This window comes from Saimiri boliviensis, chromosome 15, assembly GCF_048565385.1.
Source record: "Saimiri boliviensis isolate mSaiBol1 chromosome 15, mSaiBol1.pri, whole genome shotgun sequence".
NCBI classification, from domain to species: domain Eukaryota; kingdom Metazoa; phylum Chordata; class Mammalia; order Primates; family Cebidae; genus Saimiri; species Saimiri boliviensis.
In genome coordinates this window covers 7,682,052-7,703,567 of record NC_133463.1, presented here as the reverse complement: position 1 = coordinate 7,703,567, position 21,516 = coordinate 7,682,052, and the positions used below count along the sequence as shown (strand labels likewise).

Sequence of the window (21,516 nt, the reverse complement as noted above, 5' to 3'; positions counted from 1 at the left end):
CCTTTCCTAGTATTTACAGAACTTACATGTTTGTAGAGTTATGTCTTTTACTAAAGATGGAAAATTTTGGCTATTATATTTTTAGGTATACATTTGCACCTTTTTACTTATCCTTGCTTTCTGGCATTGTGATTCCACTTATATTAGACCTTTTGATACTGCACTGCAGGTCATGGAGCCTTTGTTCACTTTGTGGGAAGGAATAAAGAGCATTTTTCCTATCTGCCTCTGAAATTGAATAATTTCTATTGGTCTGTCTTCATGTTCACTGATTCCTTTGTCATTTCCAGTCCCCTTTTGAGCTCATTTGTAAATTTTAAATGATCAATATTTTTATTTCTAGGATTTCCATTTGGGAATTTAGTGTTTGTGTCTCCACTGAACTTTCTTTTCTTTTTTTTTTTCTTTTTCTTTTTACCACGTTCAGATGAACTTTCTTTTTTTGCTTTTTTATTGGTACCATCTTTTTCTTTGGGCATAGTCATAATGTGTACCTTAAATATTCTTCTGCTAACTCCAACATCTAATTCATCTCAGGGTTGGTCTTGCTTGATTGACTTTTCTCTTGAGTATTGGTTCCATTTTCCTGTTTCTTCATATGCTTATTAATTTGGGAGTGTATTCTGAATGTTGTAAGCAATACACCCTAGAACTGGTGTCTGTTACATTTCTCCATAAGACATTGAGGTTGTTTAGCAGGCAGTTAGCTTGGCTGGGCTCTAACTCCAACTCTGTCTTCCTGTGGCGAGCAGCAGCTTAAATCTTTTTTCAGTTCTTTTAGACATAGCTGGGCTGCTGGCATTCTGTCCTTACATTGTATAAGTCAGTTGTCAGCTAGAGATTTGGGCAGAGTTCGTACGCAGAATTTGGGGCTCCTTTATGTTTCTCTGATTTCTCCTCTCACTTCTAGCTGCTTTGGTCACTCTGAACTGTCCTCAGGCTGATGAGGTTGTGGGTTCTTTGTGAGTTTTACCTGAATTTTTCTGAGTGGGACCTGTCCTTGGGAGGAGAGCCATATACAAAACTAGAAATTTTCCTAGTGCCATTCCTTTTATTTTTCTTCTCATATCTAGACTACATTCTAGTTTCTGCTGCCTTTTGTTCTTTCGGATAATCTTTTATATATCATCTAGATTTTATCATTGCTTTCTATGAAAGGGTTGATCCAATAGAAGCCATTTTACCATTACTGGAAATGGAGTCTCTGGAATATGTTTAAAATTGAACCAGTGAATAAATACATTTTGTTCACAATTGAAAGGATAAAACAGTAACACAATAGAAATTCAGAAGTGCTGGGACCATTCTTAATGTGTGTGATAAATTATATTGTTTACTGAGAACGACAGCAAGGGAAACTGAGCCAGCCCCCAAGTGGAAAACTGTTCAGGGAGTTCTGAAGTGGTAAACACTATATGTATATTATATGCCAGTTAAGCTAGTTCTTTAAGCATGGGATGTGTGACCCTGCCCCCACTGATTTCTCTTGGAGAACGCTTTCTAGTTTGTCTTTGATCAGTGGCGGGCAGGCACCAGCTGCCTGCCTAGTTTATCTTTGTTCTGTGAGAAAACAGAACACCTGCTTGTTGATAATAATCACCTTTTCAGAGAATAAATACGTGGGTCAGAGTCTACTTGAGGCTCTCCGCTGGTGAGGCTGCCAGCCCTCTGTCGCTCTCAGCTTGGAATGCTGTTAGCCCCCTAATAGTCCCCCTTTGCACTCTTATCTCTGTCTGTTTTGTAATACCTTCAGCACCACATGGATCGGGGGTCTCCACGACTGAGCTGGTCTCGGTAGAAGTAACCTGATGAAAAATACCACAAAATTGTAGTTTTGTTTTTCTGACGTAAGGTAACAGTTCGCTTTGAACTGTCCTCTGTCTCTGAAATGAATACTTTGTACTTTAAGTAGATGGAAGCTTTGCTGACTTAAATAGGCCCAAAGAACTTACCAGGGTCACTTTGGTTCTTACGTTTTAGTTTTGTCTTTTTGTCTATGAATTATAAATTCAAAATTCTGTATGCAACAAAAACATTCTTCAAACTTTTTGTCAGCTTGACAGTGCTATGCCTTTGCTTGCACTTGGTGTTCATTGGACATCTTGTGTCTGAAAATTTCTCTGACATTGAATGGAAAACTTTCAGCCGTTATTTCTTCAGATAAAATCTCAGCTCCATTCTCTTCCTCCTCTCCTTTTGGTATTCCAATTGCACATATGTTGGACTGTTAGATAATACATAACAGGACCTGGGCCTCCATTCATTTCATAAAAGACCTTTTATCTCTATTTTTCTCCTTGGATAATTTTAACCTATCTTCAAGTTCACTTTTTTTTCTGTTTTATCTCCACTTGGTTCTTAAGTCCATCAGCTGATTTTTTGTTTCAGAAATTGTAGTTTTACTTCTAGGATTTCTGTTTCTTTTTTAAAAATTTATGGATTTTTTGTATGAAATTTTTCGTTTATTGAAAGCACTTTATTTCATTGAGGATTTTTATGATAATTGCTTTGAAATCTTTTTCTGTTAGTTCCAGTATCTGATTCATCCTGGAGCTGTATTCAGATAGGATTTGGGTCCCCTTTCTTGCTCTTTGCTTTCTGGGGCTTCCTGAGTCTTACCCACTTCAGCGTTCATGGTTTTCCAGCTTTGCTTTTCTGGTTCTTCAGGCCAGAAAGACTATTTTCAGCTTTTCAGTGGGTTCTCTGCCACTGTGCCTTAGTTTCAGGATAAAAATTGGAGTGACAGGAATGTACTTGTATTGTTCCTGACTTTCCTACTGTAGGTGAGTATACTTGATACCAGACTCTGTCTGCTTCTATTTACTGTTCTTTTAAGTAGTCGCCTTTTCAGTCTGTTCAGGGGTGTGTGTGTGTGTGTGTGTGTGTGTGTGTGTGTGTGAGAGAGAGAGAGAGAGAGAGAGAGAGAGAGAGAGACTTGCTGTGTTGCTCAGGCTGGAGTTCAGTAGCACCATCTCAGCTTACCACAATCTCCACCTCCTGCGATCAAGCGATTCTCTTGCCTCAGCCTCCCGAGTGGCTGTGGCTGGGACTACAGGCACATGCTACCATGCCTGGCTAATTTTTTTTGGTATTTGTAGTAGAGATGGGGTTTCACTGTGTCAGCCAGGATGGTCTTGATCTCTTGACCTCGTGATCTGCCCGCCTTGGACTTCCAAGGTGTATAGTTGTTTTCCGCCAGAGAGAGGTTGGTTCAGTAGGTTCTTAAATCCATCATACCTGTGTGTAAGTTCATGTTTTAGTTTTGAAGTAATTCTAAAAGCAAATTAATTTAGTTATACTGTTGCTGCTACTTTACTCATCATTATCTAATTATAATGAGGAGGACTGCAAGCAATTTGTGATAGCTATAGATGTCAGCACTAAGGAGGAATATTAGGTTCACAAATATTTTATTATTGAATATCAACTCTGAGCCAAGCACTTGTGATTGAAAAATAAGACAAACTACTCTCAAGGTACTTAAAATCTGGTAGAAAACTAAAGGGAAGATTGGTGGGAAGATTGATCTCACTGACTTTCACATGCTAAGCTAAATCACTTTTTGCGTTTGTTCAGCTTCATTATTAGGGATAGAACTTGTAAAAAAAAGAAAAAAGAGATTTCAAATTTTGTTACAGTTGGAGTTAATTGTTACTTCCTATTTTTTTTTTTTTCATTCCACAGGCTTTTTAAACTAGCTTGGTGAAAGTAGCTTTTTGAAAACAGAGGCCTGTCTTGTTGCTTCTTGTTCTAAGAGCTTAGCCTGGTCCTTACTCAGAAACGTTAGTTAATTCCATGACAGTTTATTGTGTAAATTTGTGGATTCTTTTGCTGTTTTGTTAAGTACTCTTACAAATAGAAAATCATAGAAGAGAACTAGGGAATTTGCCTGAATGTTGCAAAACTTTTCTGATAATTGTTCAAACAAGGGAGTTTTAAAAATTGTTTTCCCTTGTGCACTTACAGGTTGATAAGAGGGGGGAAAATTGTGACAGACTGGAGAACGTGACTGAGAACTTGAAGAAACACTCTTTCTTAATATGCTGTAGGTGAGCAACAACCAAGAGCTCACAGCCAGAGGAAGTCCATGAGAAAGGATTGTGGCGGATTTCATTGTAAATGTTTTCAGTGTTGTAGGGCCCGTCTGGGTCAAGAATTAAAGATATTTAGCAATCTAGGAAATTCAAAAGTGATCGGAAGTAGGCTTCTGATATAGGACAGATATCAGGAGCAAAGTAAGGATTTGAGATACAGTCATCCACTTAAAGGTGAAAGTTAAACTTGAGAATAGGAGGAGGAGAGAAACCATAAATGAATGCGCAGAGGTCTATGAACATCACATGACAGATTATATAGTTTCTCACTATCACTTTGTCTAACCCAGAACTTCTTAGAAAAATCAACTGAAAGAGAAACTCGCCAAGAATATGCTCTGGCTATGATTCAGTGCAAAGTTCTGAAACAGTTGGAGAACTTGGAACAGCAGAAGTACGATGATGAAGATATCAGCGAAGATATCAAATTTCTTTTGGAAAAACTTGGAGAGAGTGTCCAGGACCTTAGGTGTGTTATTCTTTTTAATTCTCATATGCTGGATATATTGGACTTTGTTTGACTAGCAAGAAAGTTCAAGAAAACCTGAATTTGTTGCCACCTATGTAAGTCAAGAGTTCACTAAAATACATTAATGTCTGCTGTGAAGACATCATTCTCAGATGGCCACAGCTGGTCAGAGCTGTGTGTTATCTCTTCTTATAGGGAGATTTCCACTGTTTTCTGCTGTCTAAAATCTTACCGGCTTTACTCCCTTAGGATGTGACTCCACCCTGGAGTTCCTTGAGAGTCTTCTGTTAGAGGCTTTTTAAGCAATAAAGGTGATTTATTAATTAACGAAGGAGGTTTGTCTGTATATGGAGAAAGTATTTGTTTTTCTGGTTTTTGAAGGCCTGTTGGCTCAGTTTTTATATTAAAAATAATGTAAATAAATATATACAGTAAAGAATTAGCCCATATGGAAGGGACTGCATGCCACTCCCACCATCTTCCCTACCTCACTCACCTCACTCTGTTCTGGTGTCATGTGTTTGCTTCCAAAAAGCCTTCTAGCCCCTCTCTGCCCGCCCCCGACAACCCACAAATGGGGCTCTGCAGATTCTTTTGGATCTTGTTCTTTTTCGGTTTTATACATAATATCTTGATGATCTTTGCCATTAACACTCGTATTCTTTGTTTTACACCATCGGCATGTTTTTAAAAGAGTTTGTCTCTGAAAATAAATGCTTCTCTTAGATGTATTGGGGTTTGGAGCCAGGCTGATTCTTGAAATTGTTTGGCTTTTTTTTCCACGTGTGGCCTCACACAAGCTTCTTGACTTTTTCAAGTCTGTTTTCCTTTTGGTAAAATCGTAATAAAAATGCTAACCTTGCAGTATTTGTTGTGAGGTTCTGTCTGCCCTGCAGGCGCCTTCAGCAAAGTATGTGCTCCAGAAATGTATTTACCAGATGATTCAATGCAGCCATAATCCCAAGGCTCGAAGATTTCCCAGAGGTGGGAGGTGTTACCTGTATCAGTGGTTTGTAATGGATTTTGCAGAGGAAGAAAAATGATTTTTATGGCTCTATGATTACAAATATTTAAAATATGGATACATTGATTCTAATAGGCAGACCAGGAATAGGCTTTACAGCTGTGCATTCTTTACTATGTTTATTAAAAACTTATGACTGGTTCTCTGTAATAATCATTTAAGGCCTGTTTTTGTAAAAACTAAGATTAGTGATAGCTTTTACATGATTTAATCCATTTTAGCTAATTATTGATTTTTCACCTTGAATTTGGTAATTTGAAAAATACCACTTACATAAAGCTAATAGGGTAATGGGTACAGCTAAGAGACTTGGCTTTGTTTTTGCTATTATAGGATTAGGATATGAATATTAAAAACACTGTTATACTTCTTATACTAACTAGCCCTACATTAAAGTATTTCACTACTTTATTCAAATGGGACCCTCTGATCAACTTACCTAGTACATCCTGATTATACTGAATTACTAGTAAAATTTGAATGGTTACATCTTTTTAAATTTTACTTGAGAGAAAGTCCAAGTATGTTCTGACAGTGTATTTGTCTACTGGCTAACCACATTAAAAATTTTCATACTTTAAAGCTTGGAATAATCAAGTTACTCTCCAGTGAATGGTTTTTAAATTAAGGTGAATTGCAGTTTGTTATATGTACAGAGGCTTTTGTCTTTGGTCTATAATGGATTAGCTCAATTAATTATGTCTACACTCTTGGTAATCACATTGTAAAATACTGTGCCAATGCATGTGATTTTGTTTTTGTGATGTATTTTTATAGTTTATGATATTTATACTATAATAGTATGAGTTTATTGTTTTATGTTAAAGTACTATGCTTTTACGTAATATATTATTTTACATTAATATGCCTATTGGTCTGGGAAATACAGTATTTCAAGTGTCATGGTAGAAATTCTGATTTTCAGTTTTTTTACTTACACACATTCATGTATATATTGGAGTAAGGATTTTGAAAGCAAGTGCTGAGTTTTGTGTCTCATACCCAGCATTCAAATTTGACAGGAGGGTTGGACCTTACTGTACTGAATAAAATTTCACATGATTTATTAAAGATTATTTAAACTTTAAACTTCGCTTAATGGTAATTTGTTAATGTACAAAGGATGGTCATTCCTTTTATAAATAATCAGTGAAGACATTTTATTTTGCTTAATTTTGGAGTAATTGTCAGATTCTTATAAATCTTAAATTCTTTATACATTTTTGTAGTTCATTTGATGAGTACAGTTCGGAACTTAAATCTGGAAGGTTGGAATGGAGTCCTGTGCACAAATCTGAGAAATTTTGGCGAGAGAATGCCGTGAGATTAAATGAGAAGAATTATGAACTCTTGAAGTAAGTTTTTTGTTTCACTTTACACTCTTAATACGCATTATCTCAAATCCTCAACAGCACTTGTTTTTGTCACTCTAAATTTAAGATATTCTGTGGTTTTAATTTGTGTATTCTTGCTGACTGATGGGGGTGAATACCTTTTCCTATCCTTTTGACCATCTGGACATCTTTTCTTGGAGAAGGGCCTGTTCGAGTCTGGTTTCTTTCATTCTACAGGAGTTCTACATGTATTCTGACCTTGAGTTTGTTGTCTCATATATATAAATTCATCACAACCATTTTGTCCCCACTCTGTTGCATGCCATTTTACTTTGTAATGGTGTCTTAAGAGATGCTGCAAATTTTGATGTAGCTCAGTTCATCAGTCTTTCCCTGTATGGCTAGTGCTTTTCTGTGTCTTGGTTAAGAAGTTTTTGCCTCTTCCAGGTCATGAAGATGTCTTTATATCTCCTAGAAGCTTTATTGTTTAACTTTTTACATTTATATATCCAGTTCATCTGGAATTGATTTTTGGCTAAGGCGTAAAGTAGGGAACAGGATTTTTTTTTTTTTTTTTTTTTTTTAACATAAATATCTAATTGAACCAGCTCCATTTATTGAAAACATTTCCTTCAGTACTCTCCAGGTTTACCTTTGTCATAATAAGATGATTAATATGTGTAGGTTTCTTTCTTTTTTAGTGAGATATAATTATAGCATACAGTTTATCTGTTTAAACTGTAAAATGCATTGGATTTTAGTGTATTCAGATATTTGTACTCATCAACAAAGTCAGTTTTAGAACATTTTCATTGCTTCAAAATGGAACCCCATATCTTTGGCCACCACCTCTTTATCCACCCATCTGTCTAACCCTAAGCAGCCACCGATACCTGGATTTGCCTGTTACAGAAATTTCATGTTAATGGAATCATGTAATACATATTTTTTTGTGGCTGGCTTCTTTCACGTACTGTAACGTGTTCAGATTCATCCATGTTGTGGAATTTATCACTACTTCATTCCTTTTTTATGGTTCAATGATTTTCCATTATATGGTTAAGACCACATTTTATTTATTCACTGATCAGTTCATGGACTTCTGGGTTGTTTCTACCTTTTGGTTATTACGAATATTACCAGTAATACTTATGGTACAAGTTGTTGTGTGGATATGTTTTCGTTTGTCTTGCTGTTAGATACTTGGTGTGAAGTTGCTGAGTCATGTGTTAACTCTGTGATTAACCATTTGAGGAACTACGAGACTGTTTTCCAAAGTGGCTACACAATTTCCTATTCTCACCAATGATGAATGAGGGTTTTGATTTCTCTACATCTTTGCCAACATTTGTTACAACCTGATCTTTTGATTCTAGCCACCTGAGTGTGCAGTGATAACCTCATTGTGGTATCTATTTGTATTTCCTGATGACTAATAATGTCAAGCATTTTTTTCATGTGCTTATTGATCATCTGTATATCTTCTTTGGAGAAATATCTGTTCAGATACTTGGCTCATGTTTAAATTGGGTTGCCTTTTTATTACTTAGTTGTAAGAGTTCTCTATATATTCTGGGTACAGGTCCCGGATCAGATAGGTGATTTGGAAATACTTTTAATAGAGACAGGCTTGCACCATGTTAGCCAGGATGGCCTCCATCTGACCTCAAGATCTGCCCTCCTCAGCTTCCCAAAGTGTTGAGATTAGAGGCATGAGCCACCGTGCCTGGCTTTTTCCCACTAAAAGAAAGCAGGATCTAGCTCTGTTACCCAGGCTGGAGTGAAGTGATGTGATCATAGCTAACTGTAACATCAAACTCCTGGGCTCAAGAGATCCTCCCATCTCAGCCTCCTGACAGCTACGTCCAGAGGCACACATCACCGTGCACCAGCTATTTTGTTTGTTTGTTTTAATGTTTGTGGAGATGGGATGTCACTCTGTTGCCTAGGTTGGTGTCGAACTCTTGGCCTCAAAGCAGTCCTCCCGTCTCTGCCTTCCAAAATGCGAGTAGGCACGAGCCACCATGCTTGGCTTAGTACTGTGTTTTTAATTTGAAATTCCAATTGTTCATGGATAGCGTATGAGAAAGCAGTTGACTCATATATATACCTTGTATCCTGTGACTTTGCTGTAATTATTTCTTTTATTTCCTTTTTTGTCTTATTACACTTAATATACTTCCAATGTGATAGTGAATAGAGTGATGAGAGGGTATATCCTTGCCTTGCTCCTGATCTTAGGGAGGAAAAGATCTAATTTCTCATTGTTCAATATGATGTTAACTATAGATTTCTTTCTTTCTTTCTTTCTTTTTTGCACATCGTCTTTATCAAGTTGAGAATGTTTCCCTGTATTCCTAATTTGTTGAGAGTTTTTATTATGAATGGATGTTAAATTTGTCAAATAATTTTCCTGCATCTATTGATGTGATTTTTTTTCTTTAGCCTGTTGATGTGATGGGTTACATTTCTCAAATGTAACACTAGCTTTGCATTCCTGGACTCAATCCTGTTTGGTCATAGTTTATAATTTGTCTTACATGTTATTGATTTGATTTGCTAATATTTTTGTTGAGGATTTTTGCATCTGTGTTCATGACAGATAGTGCTCTGTAATTATCCTTTCTTGTGATGTCCTTTTCTGATTTTGGGATTATGGTAATGTTGATCTCATGAATGAGTTAAAGGGTGTTCCCTCTGCTTCTATTTTCTGGAAGAGATTATAAAGAATTGGTGGTGTTTCCTTCTTAAATGTTTGACATAGTTTACCAGTGAGAACATGTGGGCCTGTTGCTTTCTGTTTTGTAAGGTTATTAATTACTCATTTCTTTAATAGATGTAGGCCTATTCAGATTATCCATTTCTCCTTAGGTAAGCACGGTGAAGGCCACCTACCTCCCTTAAGATTGGACTCCTTGAGATTTTTATTTCTCTAGCTAGTCCTTGTTCAATCTTTAGCAATTAGTCTGTTACCCTTTAAGTGTTTCTACCAGTTGATAGATCCATCAGTAGTTTCTGCTCCCAATAAGCTTTGATTCTTTGTCTCCCATTTCTCTAACTTCCAGGGAGGTGGTTTGTCCTGGCACCTCAGTTCTGTCTTGGATCTAAGAAGAGTTTTGTTCAGCTTTTTGTTTTTCTTGTTGTGAGGATTGGAGTGAAGACTTTCAAGCTCTTTACATGTTGTACCAGAAACTGGAAGTCTGCTCTTTTTTTTTTTCCAAGATGGTTTTGGCTATTCTGGGTTTCTTAGCATTTCATATGAATTTTAGAATCATCTTGTTAAAATCTACAAAGACGCCAGTCTGGACTCTAATAGGGATTCTGTTGAAGCTGTAAATCAGTTTGGGGAGTAAGTTAGTATTCAGATCTATGAACTTGGGATGTTTTCTGATTTGTTTAGATCATATTTAATTTCTTTCAACAGTGTTTTACAGATTTCAGAATGCAAGTTTTGCATGTCTTTTGTTAAATTTATTTCTAAATATTTTGTCCTTTTGATGCTGTTGTAAACGAAGCCGTTCTTTTCATTTTCAATTATTTATTGCATGTTTATAAAAAAACAGTTGTTTTGTAGCTTGACCTTATAGTCTTTGATCTTTCTGAGCTCTTTTTGTTACTTCTAATACGTTTTTCTCTATTGGATTCCTTTGCATTTTCTGTCTACTGTTGGCCTTTGAACAATGCAGGATTTAGGGGTGCTGACCCTCCTCCCCGACAGTCAGAAAGCCACATATAACTTTTGGCTTCTCCAAAACTTAACTACTAATAACTTCCTGTTGACTAGAAGCCTCACTGGTAACAAACAATTGATAAACACATGTTTTAAATGTTACATGTATTATATACTGTATTCTTACAATAAAGTGAACTAGAGAAAAAATGTTATTAAGAAAACCATAAGGAAGAGAAGATGTATTTACTGTTCATTAAGTGGAAGTGGATCATGGTAAAGATCTTCCTCCTTGTCATGTTGAGTGGGCTGAGAAAGAGAAGATGTTGCTGTTGCCGTCTCAGGGGTGGCAAAGGTGTAAGAAAATCCACGTGTAAGTGTGCCTGTGCAGTTCAGACCTGTGCTGTTCCGTGGTCAGCTGCACAAGATTATGTCCTCTGTCAATAGAGACTTTTCCTTCTCACTTTTTCAAGCTGGGTGCCTTTAATTTTTGTTTTTTGCCCAGTTGCCCTGGCTAGAACCTCTCCCATGCAGTTGTCTTTATGAATTATTTGTTGTATTCCATCATCTATTTGTCTGTTTTTACTCCAATACTGTGTTTTATTAATTGCTGTTCATTATTTTAAGTCTCGGTGTCTGATAGTGTCAGCATTCCTGTTCTTCCAAGGTGCCTTGGTGTTTTTTGGACTCCTGAGTTTCTGTATGCATTTTAGAATCAGCCTGTGAAGCAGACATTTTGAGTGGTATTTTGGTTGGGATTGAAGGGATAGTTTACTCGAGGGGGAATTGATATTTTTTTCACTTGGAAGGAGGGTCCTCCAATCCATGAACATAGTGGTATATCCATTTATGTAGGATTTCCTTTGGATAATGTTATGCTTTTGTCCGTCTTTTATTAAGTTTATTCGTGTGTGTGTGTGTGTGTGTGTGTGTGTGTGTGTTAGTTTTCCTATAGATCATGCATTACAGTTTTTCACCTTCTACTTCAGTTTCAGTGAAACTTTGTGTGATGATAGAAGTGGTTTATACCTGTGCTGCTCAGTACAATAGTGTATCACTAAAGAGCACTTGAAATGTTGGTAACTGAGAAACTAAATTTTAAATTTAAATTTTAATCAGTTTAACTTAAATACACATGTGGCTAGTGGTTGTCAGGCAGCACAGTTTGAGTCTGGTATCTAAAAATACTGGTATAAACAGTTTTGTGTTGTAAAATCGATTGCTTCTTGGCTTACCTTTTTGCCAGCTTGGTATTTGGTTTTCTCATGTTTAACATTTGTTCTGACTTCCCACTTCAATATTTTATTGTTTTTGTTTCATTTCCCATTTTGTTCTTCCTTAGAGATTTATACTTTTAAGAAATTCTCTTAGTGTCATTTAAATGAGGCATCCAGATGTAGCATTTTTAGGTCCACCTATCTCTGTTGTTTAGACTCCATTTTCTGTGTATTACCAAAACCTGTACATTATTCTCGTTTAAACAAAGTGTGGCAAATTAAAGTGTGTGGTTTATGATGTCAGCAGAACTGACAGAATAGGAAGAGGATAAGAGTGGATTAGTTTTTCAGTGTTACCTTTTGACTTTGAGTTTTAACAAAAAGAGCTTGGATAATTTTTAAATCTAATTCTTAGAAAACTTGAATATAATGGAGGGGAATGTTTTACAAATTATTAAAAAGTATTATATATATATTTTATGATACACTTAAGCCTTTTTAAAAAGGTACATTCTATTTTCTGGTGTTAGGTTTTCATTTTTATGGCTTCTTTAGATTACTCCCTTTGCCTTTGTATGACACTGTGATTTTTCTGAATAACAAGAAACAATGGTATAGTTATTTTTCTTTTATGTTTATATGATGATGAGAAATTTGAAATTATTGTTTGTCTTTAGTTTTTTTTTCTTCTTTCTTTTTTTTTTTGAGACAGAGTCTTGTTCTGTCACCCAGGCTGGAGTGCAGTGGTGTGTGTGATCTTGGCTCACTGCAACCTCTGCCTCCTGGGTTCAAGCAATTCTCCTCCTTCAGCCTCCCCAGCAGCTGGGACTACAGGCACATGTCACCATACCCAGTTAATTTTTTGTATTTTTTTAGTAGAGATGGGGTTTCATCATATTGGCCAGGCTAGTCTCGAACTCTTGACCTTGTGATCTGTCCACCTCGGCCTTCCAAAGTGCTGGAATTACAGGTGTGAGCCACCGTGTCCAGCCTTGTCTTTCATTTTTATTCTTGTTAATGGAAAAATCGAACTCTATAAAGTATCTTTAAAAGGTTTCTTCTGAGCCAGTATGAGTAACCACTATCTTGGGAAAAACAGTCTTAAGGAGGCCTGAGAAAGGGCACCTGATTTCTGTTTTATACTAATGGTGGCCAGTTATGCCTAAACTCCAAAAGAGAAGGCACAACTGGCCACTATTAGTATAAAATGAGTTGTGTCTGACCCCTCTTGCCATCATAGCCTGAAACTCAGTTTGAGGTTTCTCTGGGGTCCTGTTGGCCAAGAAGGAAATCTGTTCTGTCAGTGGGGTTGTTACCAGTGGTGAATCTGTGTGGATCTCCAGCAACTCAATCCTCGCCTCCTTGGCGGAAGTAATTCTGCTGGGGGCGGAAGTAGATGTAAGACAAAGTGAGAGACAAGAGCAAGTTTGAGAGCAGGAGTGAAGGCTTATTAAAAATAAGAGCAGGAGTGAAATGGAAGAGGGCCAAGTGGGTGACTTGGGAGATCCAAGTGCCCTGCTCTGCCCTTGACTTGGGGTTTTTGTGCATTGGCATGGTTCTGGGGTTTCCATTTCTCCTCCCTAGATTTTTCCCTTGGGCTCGGCTGTCTGCATGTTCAGTGGCTTGCTAGCACTTTGGAGGGGCCGTATGCACAGTATGTTTACTGAAGTTGTGTACGTGCTCACTTGAGGCATTTTTCCCTTTCCAGTTGAGCATTCCTAGAGGAAAGTCATATACCGGTTAAGCTCTGCCATCTTGCACCTCAGTGCACATGCTTTAGCCAGCCCACCCAACTCGTGAGATACTGTTGGGAAGCTGCTGATCACCAGCTTCAGGTGTTTGCTGTTTGTTGGGAGACATCTTCCCCTGGCACCTTAATCCTTTAAATCCACAGGGATTGGCAATGTGAGTCGGTAACTGCCCAGGAAATAAATATTTTAGACTTTTTGAACCATTTTGTTTCTGTCCCAAATTGCTTGACTTTGCCGTTGCACTGCCAGCTATGGACAACAAGTAAACGAATGAGCCTGTGTTCCAGTAAAGCATTTACAGAAACAGGTGGCATCAGGTTTGGACTTGAGCTGTTATTTCCTGACTTCTGGTTTGATGTATTCAGATGTCAGTCTTAAATAACAAAATTCAGATAATAAAATGAAATACAGAGATAGTTCGAGCTCAAAGCTTTTGAGGATGGCTGCCTGGGAGCATAGGTTCAGGTTGCCTTGAGTATACATAGACTCCAGTTAGTAGCAGTTACAAGTGGGCTTTTAAGGGAAAAGGAGGAGGCAGTTCCTAAGTCATTTGCCAAGAATTTACATTAAAATGACATGTCCAACAGCTGTTGGATAGCTGTTCATTGTTCTTTGTATCACAAATTCCAGGAACATGAGGGTAATGAGTGGGATAGTCAGGGACAAATGCCTTCTGTCCTTAGTGTGGACAAATGCCCACACTCTTGTCTCTGGGTGTGATAACTTTGATATGTTTCACATAGCTCTGATGGCTCTGAGCTATTTTTCTTTTTTTGAGAACAAATGTTATATTTTAAAGAATTTTTATTAATGTAATTTGCATATAATTTCATAAAAATTCTTATTTAAATTATCAAAATAAAAACAGAAGTAATTTTTTTGAAACGATCAAAATGTTTCAGTTTAATTAAATTTAACTTAATTTTAGAATAATTTGCAAGTTGTCCTTTTAAAAACATACATAGTTTGAAATGTTAAAAAAAAATACAGATACATACATGAAAAACTGAATGTATGGTCCTGTTTTATCTTAAAGGCAGAGAGAACTGAAGTAGAAAGGTATCTTCACTGCCGTTCAATCTCAGACTCCTCCTGAGAAGGAACAGGGTCAGCAGGCCATAGTCTCTGGTGTTCTTTCAGTGCCTAGACATACCTTACCTACATCTTCATATACCATTACTTGCACATGTCACAGACTAAATGTATTAGTCTGTGACCTGTCTATTTTTTCTTCCTATGGCTTGAAGTCATTTAACATGACTGTCTTAATATATATTAAAATAGCAGGTGGTGATTAGTACTATGAAGAAAAGTAGCGTAGGAAAAGAATGATGGGGAGGATACGGCCTTAGGGTAATCCTGGGCTCTTACGCAGGAGATGACATTTGAGCTGAAAACTGAATATTGTCTCTCAGTGTACTGGTGGGTTCAGTTTGCTAATCTGTTAAGGTTTTTATGTGTCTTTCTGAGTTATTGGACTATTAGAAAGAGTTGTTTGGTCTTCTACCAGGCCATTTAAAAAATATTCATTCTGACTGGTTATCACAGTTATGCTCTGCTTTTAGAATGAATTGAGAAGTTTTCCATCTATTTCTAGGCCCTTGAGTATTAAAATAACAGAGGAACAACCTATTCCTTGAATGATCTCTGCTTGCACGCATGAGGAAGCTAGTCCTTTCCAAGCTCCTTGGATTCTGAGCAGCGCTGTCTCTCTTCCCTTTCACTTCCAAGGGCATATGCACATCTTGGGTAGCTGCACCCACTCCCTGGTGGTCCTTGAGAAGGGCGGCAGAAGCCGGCGCAGGGGGAGACTTCTTTGCTACTGGTTCCTGGCTCCTTTTCTCAGAAGTACCCGTCAGGCTCCAATAGCAATTTATTCTATGTGGTTGCATTGGAGAAAGTACCAGAAGGGCAAGGTGACAGGATGGTGGATTTGGGCTGCCATCTTCTACGAAACATTCCCTTGCTGTTATGGGCTTTATTATTTAGAAAGTATATATTCCAGTGTTCTGTTAGAGCTGGGGCAAGAGAGAGGGGAAGACACATGTGCTTCGTGCCCAGTACACCCTCTTATCATTGCACACCAACAGTCACTTGTCCCACTACTGCTGTTCTTCGGGTTTACAAATGGCTTATTAAAATATATATAATTAGCAAAGATCTATTGTAGTTTTGTATTTTAGCTTTTATTCATGTTCTACTTTTTTTGAGGGGGAAAATCTATTTTTTGGATAAAAAGTAGTTTTTTATCCCTGATATTTTGGAAATTGTGCATGGTCTACATTGTGAATGTGAAAGGAACTTGTTACATATGTATAAAGGTTTGAAAACTGCAAACTAGGGCCAGTTGTGGTGGCTCACACCTGTAATCCCAGCACTTTGGGAGGCTGAGGTGGTCAAGAGATAGAGACCATCCTGGGTAACACGGTGAAACCCCATTTCTACTAAAAATACAAAAAAAAAATTAGCTGGGCATGGTTGCATATCCTGGGTAACACGGTGAAACCCCATCTCTACTAAAAATACAAAAAAAAATTAGCTGGGCATGGTTGCATGTGCCTGTAGTCCTAGCTACTCAGGAGGCTGAGGCAGGAGAATTGCTTGAACCTGAGAGGCAAAGTTGCAGTGATGAGCCAAGATCGTGCCATTGCACTCCAACCTGGCCAACAGACTGAGACTCTTTCTCACAGGAAAAAAAAAAAAAAAGAAAAACTGCAAACTTATGTGTAATAGTGAAATCCTTAGAAGAATATTAATATATTAATGTTGGTTTTCTGGAAGGTATCTACATTATACCTGTGCTCTGTGGTGTGCCATAGAAAAATTAGAACTTGATCTCTCTTTGGATAAAATTTATTTCAGAATCTTGACAAAACTTTTGGAGGTGTCAGATGATCCCCAGGTCTTAGCTGTTGCTGCTCATGATGTTGGAGAATATGTGCGTCATTATCCACGAGGCAAACGGTAAGAGAAAGCCATTCATTTCGTCTGGTTTCTTGAAACCTTCAATGTAGAATCCTAAGTAATGTACTTACCCAAAATGGAGTAGGTTAGCAAAGGAGCTAACAGACACCAATGCAGAGTCATGCAGTGAGTAAGTGCCCAGACTGAACTTGCCTGCGTGGTCTTCAGATCCCAGCTCTCCCACCTAGACCCTGTGAGATTGGGCAAGTCCCTTAACCTCTCTGTTCCTTGGTTTCCTCCTCTGCGAATGAGGAGTGAGTGAGTTAATACTCATTAATAATAATGTAAAACACTTAAAGTCATGCTTGCTACATAGTAAGCACTCTTTAAGTGTTTGTTGAAGCAAGTAAATCAGTAGTAGTTCAATTGTCAAGTAAAGTTGTCTGCTACTTCAAGCAATGGCAGTTCTACGCTTTTTGATATCATGGGATTTTTTTCATCTTGAATTTTGCTTCTCCAAGAACATTATGTTTGTTATTAACTTCGTGGTGGACTTTTTTTCTTTTTTACAAGTTTCTCAGGAATGAAGTGTCAAAATGTTGTCTCTGGCAGAGTTTCGACCTTTTCTCCATCTCAAACAACATTTGTCAGTTGACAGAATTTTATAACGGAAATATTCTGGAGACTACAAGCAAATGTTTTGCTGGTCCATTGATATATTTTTAGATACAGGAAGTACTCTCTTAACATCTTTCATAGGTTCTTGGAAACTGAGACTTGAAGTGACAGCAGATTCTCGAGAACTGTCCTTTGCTTGTTTTATGTCATTTCACTGGAAGTCAGTTTCCAAGAACCTATTGATGTTAAGTGAGGATTTACTATACAGAAATCATATTTCCTGTCCATGCTTTTCTTTGATCACTGTTAGGGGTGTCTCAGTATGCAGATTTACATCTACTTCTTAATGTGGAGCCCTTTTTCACTCTTGTTTTATGTGTGTGTTATTTTCATGATGGTTTTTGTAGTTCAAAGAAACACTTTTGATCTAATTACTTGTTTTTATAAGTTTGGGTGCAGAGCATAAGATGACAGTTAATTGTCCCCCAGTTGCAAATTTAATAATTATTAATAAATGCAAATAACACAAAAATAAATGAACTTACGTTATGAACTGTACTGGCCAATTGAGTTCTTTTAACAGACTTGTAACCTTTAAGATGGTAACATTCTGAGAATCAAACACAGTTGAGCATTAATCTTACTTTTCAAATATACACGATGTACGAGAGCACCACTGTTCCATTGCTTTTTCTTCAGGAGGCACAAACCACCTGTGGCCCCTGATAGAAGGCGAGAAGTCACACCATGATGATTAATGCCCAGCATTCATCCTTAGGGAATGTGTCCCCTTTGCACATATGATTTAATAGCACAAGACTGATGTAATGAACATTGTTTCAACAATTAAAACATTGTGACATTGGGAAAGCTGTATCAAACTCTCTTACAGGGCTTGTACAGCTACATTTTTTTTTTTTTAAAGGAGTCTGGCATCTAAACCACTTTCCTGTGTTCTAGGAATTCCCCATTTTACAAGACATGTGATCTCTCCTGTTATAGAAGATTAAAATGACAAATTCACTTTGCTATCCTCTCTTGCATTTAGTCACATGCCCATGGCCTAAAAGCTCAGTTGTAAGCCAATATAGCTGCCCCAGACCTCCAGCAGAAACTAAAGATAGAGGGGAAGTGGGGATAGCCAGCTCCGCGAGGAGGGGGCACCTGGGTGTGAACAAAGTAAGCTGTGGGGTCAAGGGCTGAGCTGAAACAGCACCCTCACTGGACTATGTGATTTTGATGGTGATTCAGCCTGGCCATTCTTCGAGTACAATTGTCCAGCCTTCCAAGCCATATACAGTTACCTTTCAATAAACTTTTGCTGCAGAATTATCAGGCAGGGCAAAGTTTTTGTTACTTGTAACCTAACATACTGACTGATACTCTGTTTAATCTGACAAACCACTGTATTGCCTTTGAATCCAAATACAAATGTCCAATTTTCTGTGCTTTCACAGGATTCTGAATATATTAATGCTTCTGTTATGTAACACTTTTCATTTTGTAGAATGACAATGTGATGATGTCTCTTTCACCTCACTAGACTGTGAACTTCTCAGAAGAGCCACCTGTATTTGCCTAGACCAGGTGTCCCCAAACTACGGCCCCACGGGCCGCATGCAGCCCCCTGAGGCCATTTATCCGGCCCCCCGCCGCACTTCAGGAAGGGGCACCTCTTTCATTGGTGGTCAGTGAGAGGAGCACAGTATGTGGCGGCCCTCCAAGGGTCTGAGGGACAGTGACCTGGCCCCCTATGTAAAAAGTTTGGGGATGCCTGGCCTAGACAGTGTTCACCACACAGTAGGGTATATTTGTTGACGGGAAAAAAACAATCAAAAGAATTATGCTTGTTCTCTTAAAATACAGACTTTTTTATCTGGTAAATATCTCTATGTTCCTTCGTACAAAGCCTAGCACAGCACATGCAAATACAAATTAATTGTTTGATAGTGACACAAACATTTCATGGATTTTTATTTTTTAATTTATAGTCATCATGAAAAGTAACAAATGCTCATTATAGAAAAATTTAAAATACAGAAAAGAATAATGAAGAAAAAGTACACCCTTAATACTAAAAGTATGGGATAAAAATTATTTTTTAGTTTTTTCCTGTGCATATATAGTATGTATTTTTTTTATCAGAAACTGATATGTGACATCTCCTATTTCCTGCATTTCCTCATTTATCACGGATATTTTCCATCTACAAAGTTTTAAAAATAAGGTTTAATGCTATATATAGGTACACATGTTCTAGTTTACTCAACTCTTACTACTTGGCTTGTACTTTGTTTCTAAATTTTCATTATTATAAAAACAGACTTAATATCTGTATAAACATTTCTGGTTATTTGCTGGCCTCTTCAAATAGATTTAGTGAGATGATATGAGTACTTTTGAGCCAGAAAGATTCTTTTCACGCCTTTTTTCAAGGATTCATGATATTGGGCATTTGTATTACCTGAAAATAATTGGTACTTCAAGTGCATCTGAAGTTGAGAAGATGAGAAATGTCTGTTTATTTCAATAGCAGTGTGAGTTTCGGTGGGGTGAGATCATCCGCTTGGTATGAGACCTGCCAGGCTCTGGGGTGGAGAGCAATAAAATATAGTTTACTAAATGCGTAATAAATAAATATAATATCAATCATTAAAAGCTCTTCCAAATTTTATTGGCTGGTGGTAATAAGGAACAAAGGTTTAGAATGTCAAAAACACTGCTTTTGCTAAGCAGTGTATTTGTTGTCAGAATTATGAGATGAAAAATACGAACATGTCAGCACAGTGCCCAGCGTGGGGGAGAGTGCTCACATTTGATATTACTGTAAATGGTGTGTGAGCTCTATGTTTTTAATCAGTCCTATTTTGCTCACCACATGGCAGTTTTCTGAGATTGTATATTGATCCTGATTATTCACAGATTCCAGATTTGTAAATTTTCCCACCTAAAAAGGTTTATTTTCAACACCCGTATCAATGCTGGAGATGCTTTTGCAGTTATCCGTAAAGTGGTGAATTACTGGAGTCGCTAATGGACACGTTTCCAGCTGTGGGGGAACAAGGCAGCATGCTAGCATCTTGTATTCTCTCTTATGCTAGAAACAAGCATCCTTTATGCAGTCTGCTTAGTGCCACTTTTTTTTTTTTTTTTTTTTGCATTTTTGTGGTGTTTTGTGTGCACGTATGGTGATTTTGCTGTTTAAAATGGCTGTAATGTTCCTAAGTGCCAGAAGGCTCTTATATGCCTATGGAGAAAGCTCGTGTGTCAGAGAAGCTTCCTTCAGCTATGGTGCTGTTGGCTGCTAGCTGAGGCCTCAGGGGCAGTGCAGAGGGCAAGCGGCCTGCGACCGTGCTCTGTGAAGCTCAGAAGGGTTCCAAAGCCATCTGTGAAAGGATCTTGTCAGCTATTTTAAGGATTTGGGTCCTTTTGTTTTATTTATATTTATATTTTTTAGAAACTGGCTCACTCTGTTGGTCCAGCTGGTGTGCAGTGGTGCGATCATAGCTCACTATATCCTTGAACTGGGCTCAAGTGATCCTCCTGTCTCAGCCTCTTGAGTAGCTGGGGTTCTACAGGTGCGCGTCACCGTGGCTGACTAATTTTTTATTTTTAGTTTTTTGTGGAAACAGCATCTCACTGTGTTGCCCAGGCTGGTCTCGAACTCCTGGGCTCAAGCAGTTGTCCCAGCTTGGTCTCCCAAAGTACTAGGATTTACAGGCATGAGCCACCGTGCCTGGCCTGAGTCCTTTCGTTAAGAGAAGCAGAAGCTACTGAATTGTTTTAAGTAGTAAAAATGAGATGCAGAGTTTTTTGCTAAGATCCCTTTGACTACAGTGAGAGTAGGAGGCAGGAGAGCAGCCCTGTATCATCATCATCATCATCATCATCATTATCATCATCATCGCAGCAGCAGAGCTGGGCTCAATGTTCTGCAGGAACGTAGGCTTTATGGCCTTCAATCATCACAGCAATGCTGTAAAGAGGTCCTTCTCCTCACTATTTGTCAGGGAGGAATTTACCAGGTAAACGACCTGTCTAATTAACATGTTTGATGAATGGCTGAGCTGATATGTTAGATAATGTTTTAAAGTACAGTGCCTGGCATGCAGTAAGCACTCAGTTAATGTTTGATTTTACTTATATTATATTCTTTTTTTCCCCCTCAGTTCAATGTATATTTTTTTTAAAAACAGGCTTTAAAAAATAAAATATGAAAAGGTATGCAGGTAAAAGCTTCCCTCTCACTCTGACCCCTATCTACTTAGTTCTTCCTAACCCAGAAACCTTACTGATCTGTTAGATTGTCTTAAGCCACCAACCACCATACTGCATTAAGGCATCACTTGCCACTGACTATGTAGTAGGTATCCTCCACTAGACAGCACTGGTGGCTGAAGAATGGGCAGGGCGGTCCACACTGTTGTGTGATAGT

General features: G+C 37.9%; 1 protein-coding gene across 3 annotated transcripts in view; it reads left to right on the top strand.

Annotated features, from left to right (window-relative positions):
• Positions 1-21,516, top strand: part of ATP6V1H (ATPase H+ transporting V1 subunit H) — a 98,282-nt gene that overhangs the window by 53,025 nt on the left and 23,741 nt on the right. For all 3 annotated transcript variants that reach the window (XM_003940850.3, XM_003940851.3, XM_074386654.1), the window contains 3 exons: positions 4,385-4,563; positions 6,817-6,942; positions 16,422-16,523. In XM_003940850.3, coding sequence (XP_003940899.1) covers positions 4,385-4,563; positions 6,817-6,942; positions 16,422-16,523 — 407 coding nt within the window. The remainder of the gene's footprint in view (positions 1-4,384; positions 4,564-6,816; positions 6,943-16,421; positions 16,524-21,516) is intronic.